The 21,585-nt window shown below is 48.1% G+C and overlaps 1 protein-coding gene across 1 annotated transcript in view; it reads left to right on the top strand.

Annotated features, from left to right (window-relative positions):
- LOC119386095 (uncharacterized) overlaps window positions 1-21,585 on the top strand; it is an 82,987-nt gene that overhangs the window by 22,663 nt on the left and 38,739 nt on the right. Inside the window, exons 11-15 of the mRNA XM_049414219.1 lie at window positions 1,467-1,594; window positions 3,845-4,084; window positions 4,839-4,949; window positions 5,667-5,799; window positions 16,022-16,188. Of these exons, the coding sequence (XP_049270176.1) occupies window positions 1,467-1,594; window positions 3,845-4,084; window positions 4,839-4,949; window positions 5,667-5,799; window positions 16,022-16,188 (779 nt within the window). The remainder of the gene's footprint in view (window positions 1-1,466; window positions 1,595-3,844; window positions 4,085-4,838; window positions 4,950-5,666; window positions 5,800-16,021; window positions 16,189-21,585) is intronic.

The raw sequence follows: 21,585 nt of genomic DNA on the forward strand, positions 1-21,585 counted from the left end.
CTGGATATACCCAGCATTTAACCAGGACCTGATTAAGAGTGACAATAAATGACTTAAAGTGTTGGGCGTCGTTTCATCAAGGCTTTCACTTGACCCGCGAGGACAACTGCAGCCTATGCTTCCTTACTTGAATACGACCTATCAAAAGCCACTTCAAACCTTTCAATGCTTTCAACGAGTGAAATATGATGTACTGTCTATAACTGCATAAAAGTTACACAAATTTTTTATTTAGTTAGTTAATTTATTTTATTCATTTATTTAAGCAGTCGTCTTAGTCACGATTATGTTTTACGACCATACTTTGCTCACAGTCATGTGTTTCGTTACCCTTTTTTCCGAGCCGTGATTGAACATTGGAATGCATTACCAAGCTTTGTGTCAAATGCAAGTGATGTTTGCTAATTTCAAAAAATTGTTAGACGTGTTTTTGAATTATTACGCTGTCACCTTATTTACCTGTTTATTTGGTTTGTCAGTATTTATTTTTACCCTCTCTGTAAGAACCCTCAACAGAGGGTTGGCAGTGTTAATGAATGAATGAATGAATGAATGAATGAATGAATGAATGAATGAATGAATGAATGAATGAATGAATGAATGAATGAATGAATCAATCAATTTAAGTTACCCCTAAAGGCCCTCGGGTCAGGAGTATTACCAGAGTTATTACACAGGGGGTTTTAGTACAAATGCACATAAATGCGCGAACACAAATGCATGGATGGCCCCGAACATTTGATTTCCCAATCCTGGGGTCTAGGGGTAGCGGGTCAACACCTTTAACGCGCAAGCGTACATGCCCCATTTGTCAAATCGCCGTCGTGGAGTGTGTCAAAGCCATCCTGGTTAACGAAAGAGACGTTCTACGCGCAGTACACAAGGAGATAGCAACAATTCTCTTGCACGTCGCCACAGGCCGAATCGGGCGAAAACAACCCGTATACTCTATATAGACGCTGGATCTATAAATAAAGATAATAGAAGAATAGTCGGAATTGGGTAAGTATGCCACCTCATTTAACTCGAACGTGACAACAAATACTTGGGCTCATCGTCTGAAAGCTCAAGGCATTGTTATGAGAGATACCTTGCTGCAGGAAATCGTATTAATTTGACTACCGGAAGTTACTCTTTTATGCCTTTTGGGAACGCATTGCGTAAGCGCTGCTTTGAATTGTCATTGTGAACACATGATGCCTTAATATTCACAGGGGCTTTATACGTACAGTTAGCGTCAAAGGTTTAAAGACCATGAGACACAAGAAAATGCTGAATATTTCCGCTGGTTTGGCAGGCAGCCTTGAATTTAGATTTGCGGTCTGTTCTAAAACGCGCTAACAATTTCTACTGTGCGGCTCAACCGAATACAGGCACAAATTGCTGGGAAATTAAATGTTCTCTTTGACGTAGTGGTCCCTAAACTTTTGACGCCGACTGCACTTTTCATATACGCATGTGCGCAGGCCTGGAAGTGAACTCCGCCAACATCCGCAAGTGGATCGACGAGCAGGATATTCAGAAGCTCGAGGGTGCCGTCTTCGAAGGCTACGGCGAGAGGCTCGCCCAAGAACCCTCTGTCCGGCACGAGCAGGTGGGTACTCCTCGTATTACCCAAGGGTGCCTATCGTATGCAGTAGAAACCACAGCTGTGCACAGGGAGGGGGGTGGCAGGGGGGCGGCTATCTTTATCCCAGCTATCTTTAGCCAAGGGTTAAAAATACAATATTAGAGGCAGGCGAGCGAAATCAGTTGCAGATTGCTGACAGTCACCTTGCGCACTACAGACAATTTTTTCTTTTGTAATTAATAAATTTGTTAATTAGGATTATTTAACTAAATTGCTAAATATTGACTTTAGGCAAGAAATGCGACTTGCAAAGTTCGAGAGCATCTTCAGAAACCCCACTGCGTTATTTGCAATAAAGAAAGCCTCACGTGTACCATTTTTTCCAAGCTGCAAAGAAAGCCCGTGAAATGCAACCACGTGACTAGCGCATTCGCGCGTAGCGAATGCGCTGCTCTCAGCCGTGGTTTGAGCGAACGAAATCAGCTGCGGCCGCGACTCGCCGGCTCCGTTGCAGCGGTAGGCCCATGAGTTAACGGTGGTCTTGGCCCGCGCTCGCTAAGACTTGCACCGTCACGCGCGCCAATTGGCTGACGCGGGCCAAGAAACCACCGCCGACTTATCGGCCTACCGCTGCAACGGAGCCGGCGTGTCGCGGCCGCAGCTGATTTCGTTCGCTCAAACCGCGGCTGAGAGCAGCACGTTCGCTGCGCACGAATGCGCTAGTCCAGTGTTTTTTTTTTTTTTTATTTCGCGGGCTTTCTTTGCAGCTTGGAAAAAATGGTATACGTGAGACCTTCTATATCGCAAACAATGCAATGGGGGTTTCTGAAGACGCTCTCGAACTTTGCAAGTCGCATTTTTTGCCTAAAGTCACTATTTAGCAATTGAGGTAAGTAATCCTAATTAACAAATATAAATAATTACAAAACAAATAATTGTAGTGCGCAAGGTGGCTGTCAGCAATTTGCAACTGAGTTCACTCGCTTGCCTCTAATATTGCATTTTTAACCCTTGGCTAAAGATAGCTGGGACACCCGGTATACATATATTATGGAATCAAGATGGTAAGTTGGGCGTGCTGGCTGAAGTTTTATTTACACGCAGGAATCAGACAACACGCGAGGTGTTTGAAGGCTTCCATGTCGCAAGGAGAGGTAAAGATTGTGTAACCCTTCCTGCACTGTGGGACAAAGAGATAGTGCCTCTAGGCTTGAATTAGGTGGTTGTTGCCGCTATTGTACCTTCATCTATTTTACTCTGTGTCGCCTACCACGTGTTGCTAATGCATATATATATCATAAGTGTTTTTCAAATAAACTCCACTTGCGAGATCAGCGAATGTCCTTTCTTGTCCTTAGTTTAGTAACGCGATGTTTCATCAAAAGTGTGGCGAGGCACGTCAAAAATTGGCGAAGTTCAGGAGAACGGTCGGTATTACTACTGGACGCAGTGTCCGCGCCAAAATACATCCACTATAAAGCACGAGTTCGGATGCATCATGTGTGAGTGCTCTGTAAACTCGGCACATTGATAAGCTTTTGAGCAATTCAAGGAACGTCAGCTAAGTGCCCCATCACTTCATCGGGCTCAGCTGCCACTATGCGGTTTGATGACAATATTGTCGCTCGCGGAGCAATTTGAGACATTACCAAAAGTGTTTTGATTTCAGTGACCTCCAGTTGCCTCAGCTTGGCGGTCCCCAACCAATCCATCGTTTAAGCCAGAGTTTAAAGATTTCCCTCAATGCACTCGATATTCGGCCTGCTTCGTTGGCCTTCCATTGGCACTCACTTGATAGCTGTAGTTCGCCCCCACCTGCGGACACTCTCAACCACGGCAGTATTTGCTTGTGTGTGATAGCCGCAAACTATGTTGCGGTCTTTCGATATTTTAAGGTTACTCCTAACAATTAATGTTGGAATCACTAATGATTTCATTCGCCGTTTGTTCCTTTCTCATGGCCGTAATAAGCTGAGAGAGTCTTCGCGAAATTTCGTGTGTACATTTGTCGGGTAAACCGTCTTTCTTTGCACCGGTATTTTGGGGACAGTTATCGTATGTCGAAGCAGTGTTTAACCACTGTGTATGATTATTTGAATGGCGAGTACGCATCGTTTTCTAGCGCAAAAATAGTTTCCATGTCAATATTATCGGGATATCAGAGGCAACCAATTCGTAGTCAGATGAAGCAATACTCGCCGTAGGGCCAAGCGGGTTTTATAGAACAGTGAGTGCTGGACAATCACGCTGTCAACTTGTTCATTGATCGTGCAGGTGGAGCAATACCTGAGGAAGGACGTTCCTCGGCTGCTGGAGCGTATCCAGGCCATCCACCGCGCGGTGTCTGAGGACGACGTCCGTGCCCTGGAGACGCAACTGCAGAGCCCGGACTACGCGTTGGCCAGGGACCACCTGGGCATGACGCCGCTGCACCGCGCCGTCGTGCTTGGAAGGCACGATGTGGTGCGGCTACTCGTCGACCGCTTCCCCGAGACCATCAACGCGAGGGACAGGGTTGGTACTTGATACTCCCGACGTCGTTGTCTAAATGCGAAAACGTCTCTTGCGAGGTTTACGCATTGAAATCTTTGGATGTTGTCTCCGATGGTGACCAAAAAAAAAAACGAGAAAACGATAGATACACGCAGCTGGTGAGCTTGTTTCCAAGCATAGGCGTGAGCAGGGTTCCCCTTAGGGGAGGAGTGGAAAAAACTTCATCTCAGCTTCCCACGTTAGTCAACTCCAAACATAACAGTCTTCACAATGGAATACTGTTATGTCTTCCCTAGTGAAGTCTTCCCTCCCGTGCCGTCATGTCTTCCCTCCCGTGCTCACGCCTATTTTCCCAAATGCTCCAGCCAACTTCCTTGTTGCGTTGTAAATACTTGAAACGGTGGGTAATGCGTTTAATACGGCGTAGCTACGCTCAGGGCGGAATGCAAGCAAATGTATTGAACCGGAGGAACCCGGACGAAGACATGGGTAGTTCCAAGAGATACAGTTTTCTACGAAGTGGGTGTTTAGAAAAACTAACAGGTTTGGCAAAGTCATAGAGCCGACATTCCAAGCCTGACGCCCGCTTCTATGCAGTGTCCGTGTGGTCGTTGGTCGTTATTCAGTTGCCACAAACTGTGCAAGCGTATAAATAGGAACAATATGAAGAAATTACGAACAATAAGGGACTAAATTAACAATACCACCAATGTTTTATGTCGCAGGATAACAAAAAGCCTCTTAACATTTCTTCGCCAATTTTTCGTCATTCCAGGAAGGACGCACGGCTTTGCATTACGCGGCGGCCGCTTCCCGGAGAAGTGGTCGGGCGGACATGTACCGACTGCTGCTGCAGAATGGCTCAGATCCAAGAATCAGGGACAACGTGAGTTGTTGTTGCATTCCCTTACCAGTTGGATTTGAATAAGTGCCGTGACACCTTCATAGGGATTCATCTATGAAACGTGAAGCGCATGCCACAATATCTTGGAGCTGCCATTGTGAGCATTCAGATGGCCATTAAAAAAAATCTGTTAGCTACTCATGTCTCCACTCAGGTGAAGACGGGCAGACGTGAGTAGTGCTCAAGCTATGGAGCAATGAAACAATTATTGGAAGTCTATTCGACAACAACAGCCCAGCAGCAGCGGGACTGCGTTGTTTGTATACGTGTGACGCGCCTCTCGTGATATCATGTAAATATGTTATTCCTAATGGCAGTCTCTCGAATAAAAAAAAAGCGAAAGTAAGGATTAATATTTTTTTGTGCGATCCAGCTTCAAGTTGAGGCAGCTCACCGAGAGCGCAAAAATGTAAAGAAAAAAGTTTCCCTCATGGTTATATAGCAACACAACTCAGTGAAATTTGCCAATAATTTATATTTAAATGTCAAAGCTAGGGAGCCGGTGCCACTTGGATGTTTGATGGCGAGCTCGTAAGACATCACTTTCTTAACGAGCTTAATAATCACAATGAAAGGTCCGGGACCTGTCTACAACCAAGTGCTTGCGAATGTGTGAGGGTCGCGTAAGTTCATGCGGATGCATCGGTTGTCCATCGAGCCTACAGTTTCCACGATGCAATCGTTAACTTCTCCGCACAGAGGGGCAAGTCATCGGAATACTACAAGACGCACCACCTTCAGCTCGCTCCTGAGGTGGCCCAGATGAGCACCAGTGCCAGAGCAAAAGCCAGGAGTCGCTCGGAGCCTCCGGGATCGAGACCACGGAGAAACTGTAAGTACGTGCGCGACTCGAGATTTGGGACGATAATCTCTATAAAGAAATAGATTAATGAAACAAGAAAGATCTTCTTTCCGGTGCTGGGATTCGAACCCACGTCCTCGTGTTCTGAAAGCGTGTGTCGTTATCACTGGGATACACACACATGCTTGATTAATGTGACTACGTGTATATCTAAACCATATCAATGCGTTGTACCTGCGGTGCAAAACAAATGTACATAGAGAACACTTTCTATGCTGGACACGATATGTAGATCCGACATGGAGGATTGTACACATCAGTAAAATTTCTTCTCTGCAAAAGGTTATTGCGAAGCTCGCGCTTCGATGCTCCTCCTGAGGAGGCTGTAGAAGGTGCTGACTAACGAGTGGAAGTGCGCCTAGATACGCCACCTGGCAGGTGTTCAGGCGCTTGCTTGCTCGGCCGCGAAACGGCTCGAGCGGCCGCTTCTTAGTTTTATATTTCTCTATGCCTTCGCGGAAAGGTTAAACGATTCAAAGTATTACGCACTCTGCTATGGTAGAGCTGTGAGTAGATCTTCTTGAAACATGGCAAGTGCTTAGAAAAAAAAAAATCATATACGATTACGATGCTCACTAATGTGATTTCTGAGCGCAGCTTCGTGTGGGGCAACGCCAACTGTGTTTGAAGTTGTAGCAGTGTAACATTCGTTACATATTGCCACAGAAACTGCCAGCGCTCGAGTGCTACGCATACAACTCTGTGCATAGCATGCGTCGTGAACCAAGCGAAACGCCGACAGCCCCGTTACGACAAGAGAAGCCAGCCGCAGTGCACGTGCCAGCCCTGCATGCGCACAAGCTCCGACCGAGAGAGAGAGAGAAGTAACTTTATTGGCACCCGTCAAATAGATGACGGGGTAGAGGCGTCAGCCTAAACCCACACTCATCCTCCCTAACCGTCGACCGGGATCCCTTGGGACGTGGCGGCGGTTAGGGCGAGACCGATGACTTGCCGTTGAGCATTTTCCTCTTCGTTGAGTAGCAAGGACTCCCAGGACTCTCTGCATCTGTCTGGCTCATCAAAGTTAGGACAGCTCCAAACCATGTGGACTAAGTCCGCTCTACCATCGCAATGCCTACACCGAGGGCTATACGCCGAGGGATGCCACTTGCTCAACAATTGCGGGTTTGGAAATACCCCTGTTTGTAACTTTCTCCACATACTTCTTCGGCTTACTGGGAGCGCGGTACACACAACAGACGAAGGAAGAACCACAAAACACGAGCGCTCACTTACAACTCACAAGTGAGCGCTCGTGTTTTGTGGTTCTTCCTTCGTCTGTTGTGTGTACCGCGCTCCCAGTAAGCCGAAGAAGTATGAATTACCAACTAGCCCACCTTTCAATACTTTCTCCACATAACTTCCTCGCTTTTTTAAAGGTTCTTATGCGCTCTCGGGTAAGTCTTACGCCCCAGCTTATAATGGTTAAGGATTTCGTTATAAGTGCTCAGTCGTCAGCGGTCTGTAGGGGTTCCTCGCTTGGGGATGTTGTCGAGACAGCGCTGGAATCCCGGAAAGTGAGACCTCGGGCCAACGCGTGCGCCTTCTCGTTCCCTCGCAAACCCTGATGAGCCGGTGTCCAGATTAGTGAAACCTGCTCCGCCGGGGGCTGTCTGACGGCTAATATGTGTACATCTGTGGCAGAGATCCTGCCCGCATCAAAATTTCTTATTGCAGATTGTGAATCACTAACAATAACTCGCACATTCTTTTGAGTCAAAGCCAGTGCAATGGCGACTAGAGCACTGCACGGGCCGATTTTTCCGGCCCGGGCCCGGCCCGGCCCGAAAACACCATGCTCCGGCCCGCCCGAGTCGGGCCCTGTGTTCTTAAATGTGGCCCGTACCCGGCCCGGGCCCGAAATGTACGGGCCCGGCCCGGCCCGAAAACACCATGCTCCGGCCCGCCCGAGCCGGGCCCGGTGTTCTTAAATGTGGCCCGTACCCGGCCCGGGCCCGAAATGTTCGGGCCCGGCCCGGCCCGAAAACACCATGCTCCGGCCCGCCCGAGCCGGGCCCGGTGTTCTTAAATGTGGCCCGTACCCGGCCCGGGCCCGAAATGTTCGGGCCCGGCCCGGCCCGAAAACACCATGCTCCGGCCCGCCCGAGCCGGGCCCGGTGTTCTTAAATGTGGCCCGTACCCGGCCCGGCCGAAATGTTCGGGCCCGGCCCGGCCCGAAACACCATGCTCCGGCCCGCCCGAGCCGGGCCCGGTGTTCTTAAATGTGGCCCGTACCCGGCCTGGGGCCCGAAATGTTCGGGCCCGGCTCGGCCCGAAAACACCATGCTCCGGCCCGCCCGAGCCGGGCCCGGTGTTCTTAAATGTGGCCCGTACCCGGCCCGGGCCCGAAATGTTCGGGCCCGGCCCGGCCCGAAAACACCATGCTCCGGCCCGCCCGAGCCGGGCCCGGTGTTCTTAAATGTGGCCCGTACCCGGCCCGGGCCCGAAATGTTCGGGCCCGGCCCGGTCCGTTTCGGCTAGTTATGCCTTGAGCATAAAGGAGGCACTGTCTAACCTTCGTATTGTGAAGATACCTTCCGCACCCAAGATATTTTCTAGAGATTGTTTTAGGAACTTCTTTCAGTGTCACGACTTTCACTGGTACTCTGTATACTTTCGGTGAATTACGTGCGTAACACTCTTGCGAAATGATTGCAGGGCAATATAAAATATAATTGGAGTCATAGCTGGCTCTTTCATGTACGCACGCGCCGCGTGCTAACGACGCAATCTCATTTTTGCATTTAAAGGGGCCCTGCAACACTTTTCGAGCATGCTCAAAAAGCGCTGCCGATCGGTAGTCGAGGCTCTCGAGAACACGCGAGCCAAATATTATAGCGATGCGCACGGCCTGGAATTTACAATAAATTCTCAAAGTCAGCTGAAAATCGCTCCCTCTTCTCTCGACAAATGATGTATTAGTCCGCAAAATATGACGCGATTGTCGGCAGTTCCACCATTGGCTGATGTTATAATCACGATAACACCTTCATTATTACTTTCGTTGTTAATTTTGAGTTCAATAAGTAGATAATATGTACGTTTATATTATGTTATCGCGTTAAAAACACCGAACAAACATTAATATTAGCACTTCCGGTCTCACCGACAGCTTGTCTGCTCGTAGTTGCGTGGTTCCGTTTTCTTCGCCATGCGCAGTGCCGAAAACGTGAATATTTCTGTGGTTTTGACTGTCGCCGGTTGCCGTTGAGAGTGGCAGCCGTTCGAGTGTTGCCTCGTCAGCTGAGAACTGCATCGTCGGCACGTTCTCACGACCGACCGAGGCACGGGCGCAGCGTGTCTCCGATAACAATGCTGGCCTCCGGTAATGGCGGCGCTTCGGGGTCGTCTGCCAGTGCCGTCTTACGAGGCGGTGTATCGGAGTATGGGCCGAAACCGATCTCAGCTGTCATTCGTTCCAAGCGAGCGCGCACGTTTGCTTCCATGGTTGGCAGAGTGATGAAAACACTACGGCGTTCGAGGTGCACACCCAACATTACCAAACCGACGCGCAGTTTTCAAGCACGCGCGATACACAGCGCGATCGACTCCGCTCGACGAGAACGACGCAAGCCGACCGGAAGTGGCGGCACAGACCACGTGGTTGCGCCGAGACGCCAGACAGAAAAAAATGCCGCCGGCGCTGACGTCGCCTCTTCGCACCTCCGCCCTCCCTCCCTCCACTCTCGCCGCGCGCAGCTTTCCGCGCGCTCGCTGCGTTGAGTTGAGAGAGAAAGCTGCGGAACGTGATCTCTATAATTTGGTAACACCACTTAGACTTGACGGATTCGAAAAATTTTTGCGGCATATGACTCGTGAAGAGTCATACGTCAATAATGAGACTATTCCAATATAATTAGGAAAGGTGTTGCAGGGCCCCTTTAAAAGAACAACTACAAAAAAAAACTACAGGCCTGCGCTGAAACCGCAGCGCAGTCACAGCGAAAGCTGGAAGAGCGGCGTTTCTAGAGCCCGTTCTAAGCTGCCTCGGGGCTACTAATACAAGTTCACTAGAAAGGTACCCACTACGCCATAAATCACAATTTTTGTGAACTTGGGAAGCAGCTACTAAGCCATTATTCGTCATTCTGCGGGGAAGCGGGGCACCAGGTACACGTCTGTAAGGCATTATGTGCCCTTTGTTGACGCGACGACTGATGACGATGAAGAATTATGGCTCAGCCCTTTGTAATGGGTTGGAAGCTTTAAACGGCCAACCAGTTATGCAATTTGCATTGGGTGACGCCCGATCGCTATTTCCCTCTCCCGTCATACTGTATAACATACGTTGACGTGGGAGAGAGACGGGGGGGGGGGGGGGGGCGAAGAACTTTACTGAGACCCCGAGGAAATGGATCATGCGCTTATGGGCTTCCTTGGCAACCAATACAAGTGCACTTGCGAGGAACCCACTACGCTATAAATCATTGTAATTTTTTAGAAGTAGGGCAGCAGGCACTGTGCCATTTTTCGTCATTCTACGGAGAGCCGTCGTACCTGCTAAATGCATGTAAGACATTATGCGCACTTTGTTGATGCTGTGCCTGATGACGATGAAGAATTATGGCAGAGCCTTTTGTAATGGGTTGGAAGCATTCAACAACCTACTCGTTGCGCAATTCGCATTGTGTGATGCCTTGTGACAGAATTCGCGTTGTGCGTCGTTTGGTGCTTATTTTACTCTTCTATCACGCTATACTGCATATGCTAATATGGTTCCTTCCCGACATGAAGCCTGTATAGGACCTTTTTGCAAGGCAGTTTCAAGCACCGGCATGGCTCAGAGGTTAACAATGCCTCACCTCTGAGCCATGCCGGTGCTTGAAATCCTGGAATTTTTTTCTTTCGTTTTTTTTTTTCTTATTTCGAGCGATAGTGGTTACGGACACCGGCGGCGGCGGCGGCGGCGGCAGCGGCAGCGGCGGCGGCAGCGGCAGCGGCGGCGGCGGCGGCGGCGGACAACTACGGCGCCGAAAACGGCCGGTGAAATGATCTCATAACAGCTTTCGCTGTAATATAATACCTGCATAAAGTGGAGAAAAAAAAAGCATGACATACATTTTTAGGTTGAGTCTACATCAACTGCATACGAGCTAGGGCTGTTGAGTAAAAGTAGCAAGTCTCCTGCAAACTTCATCTATTGCACAATGTAATGGGGAAAAAAACGTTCTCTAGCTGCTTCTGGGAGGAATATACCAGGCTGGGCAGCGTTACATAAATTAAAGCTGTCGTGTTGACTCCTCGACAGGCAACTGCACCCAACCTACACTACGTTTTCGTGTTCGAAACAGCAAGGTTCTTTGTCCCACCCTTCTTCCCCGAGTCACCGCCACCGCAGTGCCGTAGATCTGTCAAAGCGAGGCACACCCGTTAACGAGCGAGCCACCGTCCTTGTGTCAGACGTGCATACAGTAACGGTGTGTTGAATAAAGGGTGGTTTAAATAAAACTATTCAGTCTGTGTGTTGGGTATTCCCAGAATCCCGGATCGCTTCTCTAGCCTCATCACTCCAGTTGTGAGCCACACTCGGGGAAACGAGTGTCTCTATGGTCTGGCGCCTCACCACTAGTAATGAGAAAACCAACAACGGCGTTCGCCCTGTGATAAGAGTCGCTCTGCATCTTGCACTTAAAATGCACGAAAAACAGCTCCTGAGATATTAATGACTCACAAGTCGCGTTGGCCAGTCTACGGGCATGTGAGCGTAGCTGCATACTCGAAATATTTCCCTAGATACAAACGCGCACATCTTATACACACTAATCTAGGCAGTTTACTGTTGCTTTCCTTACACGGTACCCAAGAACGTCTTTCACTCACTATAATGGCGGAAACTTACATTAGGCGCGTCTTGAAATCCCATGTACCATACCGTAGGAGCAAAATTGTATACGTCTTGTACCATGCAATTTCTGTGCACGCCAATGCACTCCAGGTGGTTAAATTACCCGGAGCCCTCAACGACGGCGTCTCATATAGCCTGGGTCGCTTCGGGAAGTTAAACCCCACAAAACAACAAAAACAAAGCCACACAACGTACACGCGCAATTATACATATACGTATGAGACCCGGGCCTAATACGGGCCTGGCTCAGGCCCGAGCCCGACCCGAGCCCGAAGATCACGGGCCCGAGCCCGGCCCGGGCCCGATCCAACAACCCCTTACCCGGCCCGGCCCGGCCCGGACCCGTGCAGTACTCTAATGGCGACTTCTTCCGCCTCTGTTGCTCCTAAATGTCTGACGCTGCAGCACGAGGCAGGGCCTCCGTTTTCGCGTGTAATTACGGCTGCGTATACTTTGCCTTGCTTGTACAGCGCGCGTGTCGGAGGAAGAAAGCGAGGTTCAGTGGCTCGTGATATCGACAGACTCCTCATTCGCCCTATCGGTTACGCTGACGACAACGCCAACGGTGACACCGCTCAACGCAGAAACGGGCGCCTAAGAACTGCGCTCTCATATGTTCGACGATTTAGATTACTATGTGCTCTACTATGAGACTAATGAGCTCTCCCTTGAACGGTGTCCAAGTCGGTGTTTAGATCAAATTGTTAACGATTTAGGGTGTTATGTGCACCCTACTATGGGACAGCAGCAAGCTCCACGAATCGTGTTCTGTACTGTCTCTCGGTTTAATCTATACTCGCCGACAACTTTTCTTGGCACTGAAGGGAAAGCTACGGGGACGGAGCGTCTGCACATGTACTGCTACGCGAAGTAGTCCGGTTTGGCGCGCGTCTCGTAACGCCGTGGAGTGTGATGGCTAGCGTTGCACTTCGACGCAAACGCTGCTTGGTGTCTAAGGTACGGGTAAAAGGCGTGACTTTTTCACGCACGCAAAAACGCAAAGTGACAACGTGTAAAGTAAAAGAAATGCAGATATCTCGCTTGTGTGCGCTGCGTTCCGTCACAAAAAGCTACATGTAGTAAATGAAGGAAAATTTTATATATCTCACGCAGAAAATACGGACGCAATTGTGGGACTACATTCATTAGCGGTAGGATACGTGCATTGTGGCTCTGTAGCCTTCGCTTCAATGCCAAGAAAAGTTGTCCGCGAGTATAGCGTACCTACTCGACGTGTACATCCGCTGAGGCCACTGTTTGTAATGGCCTCGTTCATCTGTGCTTTTTCGCACCCTTCGGAAATTCGACAGCCGCATTGGTTGATTTCTTTAATATAGTGTGCCTATTTGTTGTTCGATTTGATTGATGTAAAAGTATTCCAGGGGCGTTTTGACTGTTGAGTATGATTTTTATCTGAGGATTTGTAATATTTTAGATGAAAAAAAAATTAAAATAGATATATCACTGATTTATGAACTTCGGCAAGCTCCGCAAGATATGAGGACCCTGCGCTTGAACGTTTCATACGCGTATTTAGCGCAAGGTACTTTGGCTAAGCGCGGCCTCCGCGATTGGCGCGCGCTGCCGGTGCATCAGTGGCGTGCAAAATATATAGACGCACGATATAAATACTGTGGGCAGCTCAGAATTTTTAGCCGTCGTTTCACAAAACTCGGCGGATGTGCTCGACAGAAAGCGGGCATGTGCCAAGCAGCATAGCATAGCCATGCATAGCATAGTATAGCAGTGTGGTGGGAAAGGGAAGTGAGGGTGAGGAGGAATGGGGCGAATGTGAGCAGGAAGGAAAGTAGGAGGGGAGAGAGTATGGTATAGCCTACACTATGTAGTGTAGTGTGGTATGTGGTATAATATGGAAAGCATGGTACAACCTTGTATGGTATAGTTTAGCAAGGAGCATAGCATAGTTGTGCGTAGTATAGCATAGCAAGGGGTGGGAAAGGGACGTGAGGGTGAGGAGGAGTGACATGACGGTCAGGAGGAGGGAAAGGGAGAGAGAGATGGCAATATAGAAAGAGATAAAGAAAGAAATATGAAAGGAGATGCAGAAAACGATATACAAAGACAGATTAGAGAAGCGAGAAGGAAGATGAAAGATGAAGAAATAACTCAGTCTGCGTTAGCCAGGTGGCGGCGCTTGCTTGCCAGCTGTTCACTCATATTTCACAGACGCGGAACTGGCTTTAATATTTTTTAACCTCCTTGGGGCAGCTCAATCAAATTACACGCTGCGCATATTTACACTCTTGTATGCCTTAATGTCCAAAAAAGCTGCAACTTCTTTTAAGAACGCACGTTACAATATGGTGTGACAAAAAAAAAAGGAACTATCACTCCCCCCCCCCCCTTTTAGAGAAGCTGTATCTGTCTCTTTGGCGGGATTTCTACGTGTCCGGCGACTGTAAATCTCAAAAATAAGTGAATAAAACACAGTAATAAGTGCGGCAAGTTGGGCAGGTTGGTAAAGTTGCATTACTTCGACTGGGTAGCGCAAAAACACGGAACAAAAGATAGAGACGTAGACAGCACAAGCGCTAACTTCAAACCACGTTTATTTTGGAACACGCAAGAATATATACACCACTAATCACAACGATCTCAACTATCGGCTCATGATACGACAACTCTTTAGACTAACAAGAAAAAAACCATTCGTACTACTGCGCAGAATACCACATGCGTCGGACGGCGAACACACCCCAAAAACAACAAAAGATTCACTCATTTAGAAAAACAAAAAATTTCATACACTCTTTTCGATTCCACGCGCGACATCAGGTACTGACGCGATATTAGGACGCTACACTAAGGAATGATAGTTCCTTATCGTGTAACTCGTGAGATAACTGAGGCTTGCATCATCCACAGGCAAGGCACCTCGTGCGTAAGCCAGCCGTCTGTACACCTACACGATAAGGAACTATCATTCCTTAGTGTAGCGTCCTAATATCGCGTCAGTACCTGATGTCGCGCGTGGAATCGAAAAGAGTGTATGAAATTTTTTGTTTTTCTAAATGAGTGAATCTTTTGTTGTTTTTGGGGTGTGTTCGCCGTCCGACGCATGTGGTATTCTGCGCAGTAGTACGAATGGTTTTTTTCTTGTTAGTCTAAAGAGTTGTCGTATCATGAGCCGATAGTTGAGATCGTTGTGATTAGTGGTGTATATATTCTTGCGTGTTCCAAAATAAACGTGGTTTGAAGTTAGCGCTTGTGCTGTCTACGTCTCTATCTTTTGTTCCGTGTTTTTGCGCTACCCAGTCGAAGTAAAACACAGTAAATTTTCCTGGTGGGGATGGACTGAAACCCCGGCCTTCTGCGACTTTGATTGCGGCTGTTACTATTTCCTGGCCGTTACGAGTGAAAACTGCAGCTGTGAAGACGTCCGGACGGGGTACTGCTGCGTCAGCATAAAGGGCATCTGGCTGATGATTCTACGTTTTTTTTTATAAGTAGTCAGTAGAACACGCCGTGCCGATGCGCCCAGTGCCGATTCAGACAATAAATGAGTTCGCGCGTTTGTTGAAAATTCTGTGTAACCTCTGTATTTAGTACTAAACTACCTCGCTGGTCATACACCTTCACACAGTGAAATGGCTCCTCATTCTTTTCTTTCTCCCTTTTTTTTTAGCTGATTGCCTGCTCTATATCGAAGAGAAAAATTTAATGTGTCACCCGTCTCGAAGTCGCGGTCTTTCGCTGTAGCCTTCGCAACACTCCCCGTCTGTACTGAAAAGTTGTTATAAGACAGACGGGTGCCATGATGGAAAACCCCTCGCCTCTTCTCGTTTATTGCGTCTGGCAGTTCATGTAAACATGCGCGTCGAGTTGAAACTGAATAAAAGTACTAAAGCAAGAAAAAATCGCCACTCAAGCACTCGGTAGATTAAGCAGCGAAGCTGAAACCCGCGGCCCCGGTGTTTAACATGAGCTGGGATCTATCGAAGTGTCTTCTGTCGTAGCTTTTCGTTTCTCTGTCACCACATTTAAGCGATACGTGCTTCAAACTTTGCCTTCAGGGACGTTAGCTCAAAGGATATTAAAAATACCTAAAGGATTTTATGGGTAGCGATTCATGCTGCGCGGGTATCATGCCTAGCTATGTATGCTGACAAACATGAAGAGGAAGTAGCGCAAGCGCGGAAACCCCTCGAGGTAGCGTATATGCTCGCATTGCTCCTTCATTACAGTTTTTGCGCACTCACGGACCACCACATTTTCTACACCAGCCATATTAAACAGCTTCGCTATGAGAGGCGCTCCTGTGGCGTGGTGGCTATGCTCCTTTTCACGCATCCGGTGTACGTGACTCGAGTGAAACGCTTGCAGCCCATGCGTCCACGGCGCTGAACGAGAAGCTGACAGCGGCGCTGCAGAAAGGTGATCCTGCCGAGATCCGCGAGCTCATACTCGAAGGCCACGGAAGGCACCTGCTGGGCCGCACCAGCTGGAATGAAGAGGTGCGCCACCTGCTCAAGGGCCTGCCCCACTTCCTGGTGAGTGCTCCCTGCTGTAGCAATCGCGCGGCGGGCTTTTAAAAAAATCGTACCGTGTTACCGTTTGTTTACGTGTGATTGGTGTAAAAATGAGTGGGAAATATTTCAGTATCAAGGGGAAACGGTTCGGGGGCAATCTCGAAGAAAAGGTTTCTCAAACGATGCGCTTAATCAAAAGAATCACGAAAGCAAATGTCACAAGGCTCAACCGCGCGTTTTTCATTAGGCAAATTACGTATGTGGCCGCATACCATAGATAATTCGCAGCGGAAAAAAAAAACGAAAATAAACAGCCAGATCAGGAAAATATACAAACAAGTGCTGGGACTCACACAAAGCAGATGTACAGAGAGCCTCCTAGAGCTATAGTTTACATAACACACTGGAGGAACTGATAGAGGCGCAACGTATTGCATAGTACGAGCGCCTACCTAGAACCAAGACCGGTAGATACATCCTAGAGAAAACTAGGCATCACTTATCACACACAGTATAGCACCAGATGCGATATTCCTCGAGGCACACGGGCTAAGCTCACAGTCCCCCCATTATCCCAAAACATGCACCCCGTACACCCCGCAGGAAGAAGGCAAACCAGAGGAAAAAATATATGATAAAGAGCGTCGGAAACCACAAAGAAGCGGCCTTCTTAAAGGCCGCTCGTTACAAACACAGAGGTCTGTTTCGGCGCAGCGGTAGTTAACCACAATAAACGATGCAGCACAACTCTTACAATAAACACGAGACGCATTAAACAGCGGAAGAGACAGCCATAGCTATGGCCATAGCACAAACTGACGCCTATTATGTAATCGGCGATTCACAAACGGCAGTACGCAACCTTGCAAATGGCAGAATCTCTCCTGAGGCACTTCGTATTCTTAACACAGGCAAAACAAGCCGTGACGGCCGATGCGTCTACATTCTATGGATCCCAGCCCACACGTCCGCCGTGGTGGTGTAGCGGTTACGGTGCTCGGCTGCTGACCCGAAGGTCGTGGGTTCGATCCCGGCCGCGGTGGCCGCGGAGGCGAAATGCTAGAGACCCGTGTACTGTGCGATGTCAGTGCGCGTTAAAGAACACCCTATGGTCGAAATTTCCGGAGCCCTGCACTACGGCGTGCCTCATAATCATATTGCGGTTTTGGCACGTAAAACCCTAGATACTATTTTATTCCAAGCCCACAAACCCGACCCCACGGGAGACGTCAGTTCTAACGAGGCAGCACACAACGTAGCTCGAGGACTCCAGATGTTGATCTCTCGTCAGAGTCTCGATGTGTGGGTGTGGGAGGACAGAATGACTACATTCAATGACATTACTAAACATTATAAACTGCAGAGGCGCGTTTACCCACCAGCTTTCGTTAAACTCAATAGGTCGCAGTCTGTCCGACGTCGACAGTTACAAACCAAAATATATAAGAGTCCGGCACTACTACGTCATATATATCCAAATATATACACGCCCGATCAATGCAAAGATTGTTATGCACGAACGATCTTAGAGCACATACTATGGGAACGACAGCGATTAAAAAAACTCTCAGGGTCCCTTATGCGTTCACCGAAGACGACTCGAAGACGAAAGCAATCTTCTTTTGCTTCTCAGTCCACGTGTTGATCTTGCACCGCCACCATCCGAAAGCTTTCTGCAGCTAACGTGGTTTTGCGCTGCCTTCGTGATCGGCCGGCCTTTGACCCAGCTACGATGTCATGTGACGACGTGATCATCTGACGTTACGCCACGTGACGTCCCAGTGACGTCTTGATGACGTCATAAAATTTGTCGATCTGCGACGTCGTGACAACGTCATACTGTGACGTCATCACGTGATGGTGGTTTTTTGCATCACTCGGACGCGGACGGTCAATCTTCGCGTTTGATGAATCATCTAAGGTTTTCGCTTTAATACACAATAGGGAGAACGCGGCCTCCACCGACAGCCTACGCGCGCATTGGCGGGCCGCGCTGCTCACGCAGCCCTGGACGAGCAACTCTGGGCAAAACAGCGGGCCGAGGAAGCCTCTAGAAGGCAAGACCTTCTAGCCGACACCTAGGCTGGAGCCCAGCCCATAAACACGCCGGATCGATTGATGGAAAAACTTTATTGAGTCTCCGGCAGATTAACGGCCTGGGCTCAGGTCTCCCATGTCGGGACGTCAAGGCCTTGCCTCTCCGCCGCTTCACGGGCCTGCTGGATTGCCCAGAGTTGGTCGGCGAGCTTGAAGCTGAGTAGAGCGGCTTCCCACCTTACCGACAGAGCATGGGGATTAATACTTTTAGCCTTAGTTTCGCATTCCTAGAGCATATGCTTACGCGTAGCTCTGTCTGTCGGCAGACTTTACAGATGATGGTGCGATAGCTGTCAGGCTAGATGCGGTGATGTAGCAGTGGATTAGAATGAGTGTTAGTTTGCAGCTGTCTCCAGGTAACTGCTTGAGTTCTGCACACTCTGGATATGCGATATAAAGTTTTTCTGTCTGTCTGTGTCGTTCCTGAGTAAAAGAACAACCATTTTGGTGCTGCCACAGATACCAGCAATAATGTTCAAGCGCGTAAAAACGCAAGCTCATAGTAGTCCATTGTCCAAACTCGCTAAACCATCTCCTCGGACGTATGCGTTGAAGAAAAATAATGGTTGATCCCTCCGTCATAGGAATCGGAATAACACGAAAGTAAAGCGTGCCCTTGCAGAAGTAACTGAATGGTTACTGTACATTGATATAAGAGAGTTTGCACAATGTATATTGATGTCTGGCAGCTATAGCACCGTTTAACGTGGATGGGCCCACTTTGATGATTGGTGGTACATCTCCATCCCGACGACTAACGTCCATGCCAAATGATTAAATAAACCCTTATGGTAGCTGTAGTAGTTAACGGTGAAAGCGTAATCAGAGAACGGGGTGTGATAGCCAGAAGAGCGTCGCATATTGAACGCACAACTTGGTCGCCATCAAGGAGGTTAAAGAAAAACCTCCTTGGTCGCCATCCCGCGGCATGTTAAAAGGTGATTGAACACCACGGCCGGAATAGAGGGAAACGCAAAGCGCGTCGCGCCACCCCGATAGCCCGGCCGCGATTTTTCTCGGGGCGAGCGCGTGAGCCGGGAACGCGGTGTTGCAGCCAGGTGAGGCAGGCACGCGTTGCAGAGCTATTTTAGGGGCGAAGCTGCGGCACCCGTTCGTCCCTCGTAGTCGTAGTAGTGCGTAACCAGTCGTAACGCTAGTACCAGATCTTGACCTCCAGGGTGGTGCCGGTGGGAGATTTTTCCTGTGCGTTGTTGAACAATAAAAAATTCGCAGCGGGCGCGTTAACTAAAAGCCGAATTCTTCTGTCTCTCATTCCCCATTAGCAGCCATTGGCATGTTCCAGTAGGAAACGTTAGTAGAAGTAGAAGTGTAAGTGTTAGCTAAAAGCCGACTTCTTCTGTCTCTCATTCCCATTAGCAGCCATTGTTTACCTCCAAGGTAGTGCCTGGTGATATTTCTCCTGTGCGTGATTAAACAATAAAAATTTTGTTCAAAACGCCGTTGATTGATGAAATAAACCAACGAAAGACGCCAGATGTTTTGTAAAAGCAAAACGAAAGAACGCCAGATGTTTCTAAAGCAAAACGAAAAGACGCCAGATTTTTCTAAAGCAATGGTTTTCTAAACAATGAAAATTCACAGCGTACATGTAAAATTAAAGTGAGCTGCAAGTCGTCATAACTCATCGAACCTTTAGTATAAACGCGCCCGATCTCACGTCGGTGATGATGTACTGGGCAGAATTCACGGAAGATTCACGGTTTACCGATGAACCTCCGCAGCTTCGCCCACTCATCATCATTCACTCCGTGGATATGCTGTGATTTTTTTGGTTTGGATTAGCGTGATGCTATGAGCGACGCCGGCGCTTTTACGACGCTTTAGGGTGCCTTGATGCGCGTTTTGCAGGGGGGCGCACACATCGAGGCACACTACGACTAAGGTGGCTAGAATGGGGAGGTGTGCTGAGCGCCGCGCGTTTCCCTTGCCAGAGAGGGTCCCTCTGCACGCCGATGCCGCCAGGGGCGCTGCTGCAGGGGGCGCGGGTACAGCCGCCGCTGTCGCAGATTGCCCGTTGGAAGGCTATTACAAAGAAACGCGGCGTGATTTTTTTTCTTTTCACCATTTACGTGTTCTTTATTGTACACGAGTCATGCATTAGTGAGCTGTGGTGAAAATGCCCTATAAAACGAAGAGAACTGAACGCTGGTGCTTCGTTCCTTGCTGCTACGAAAACTCTGAAACCAAAGAACTGAATTGCGAAGAAATACAATGATAATGATTAACAAAATGTATGTTCGCCCTATCCCGGTATAGGGCGCCGTTTTCTTCTTGTTGTTCTTTTTCTTTGGCAACGCAGCTTAAAAAATGAAACCTCTAATACTATTAGAAAGGAATGATTTCCGCTTGTGCCTTGGACTTCTAATGTTCGTTGCAAACAACGTGTTAGATATGGAAGCGCGATTACCATGGTCGGTAATTAGATCAGAGACACCAACAGTTAAAACGTACATTTTTAAAGATATACAGTTCGCTTCAGAGACAATCATTATACGTTTTCATTTAAAAACCTAGTTTATTCTTGAAGCACATTGGTCGTGAGTGAACACCCCTCAGATTCGCATTAGCGCTGCTAGAACTACTAATTGTAAAAATATAACATATTGACTCTTCAAGTAAGCTCAGTTCGATCCTTCGCACACAATGTCGTGATATTTTTTTTCTCCTAATGCTAAACAAATGCCATTTCTGTATTTAAATTACCAGTACACAATTACCTTGCTCACATGACAATTAGCAATACAACTCATTATGTCAATAAAAAAAACGCGACTTATGCATCGGTAGAGGGTAAGGTTACAACAACGTCACTAGACTAGGTTGCTAACCTAGTCTAGTAACGTTGGGTTAGGCATCATCTCTCGCTCTTTTCAGTGGTCTTTTTCAATTCGACTTCCCAATCATACACCTAAGGCGCTTAGCCGTGCTCCCTATTGGGTTGCAGAAATTAGCGCTTTTTTTTCTATCTTCCTCTTATCATCGTATATATACACCTATATTAATTACAGAAATACTGGCTGTTGTTTCAGCAAGCTCCCGTCAAATGAATCAACAGCAGTTATAGTTACAGATTATCTTTCGGTATGTTCAGCATTCCTATATACGGCAGCGAATTCAACACTCCTGAGCATGTTTCGTTATCTAATACCTGCAAACTTACAAAAAATTTGGTTGCTGAGGGTACTGGGCTACCGCGGATTGTATCTAAATGAAATGGTGGATTCTTGAGCCTCAGTATCTCTATGTGGAGCTCTGATTCATAATTTACCAGATACGGCTTATGCGACAGCTTTAAGGTAT

Source organism: Rhipicephalus sanguineus, chromosome 3 (assembly GCF_013339695.2).
Source record: "Rhipicephalus sanguineus isolate Rsan-2018 chromosome 3, BIME_Rsan_1.4, whole genome shotgun sequence".
NCBI classification, from domain to species: Eukaryota; Metazoa; Arthropoda; class Arachnida; order Ixodida; family Ixodidae; genus Rhipicephalus; species Rhipicephalus sanguineus.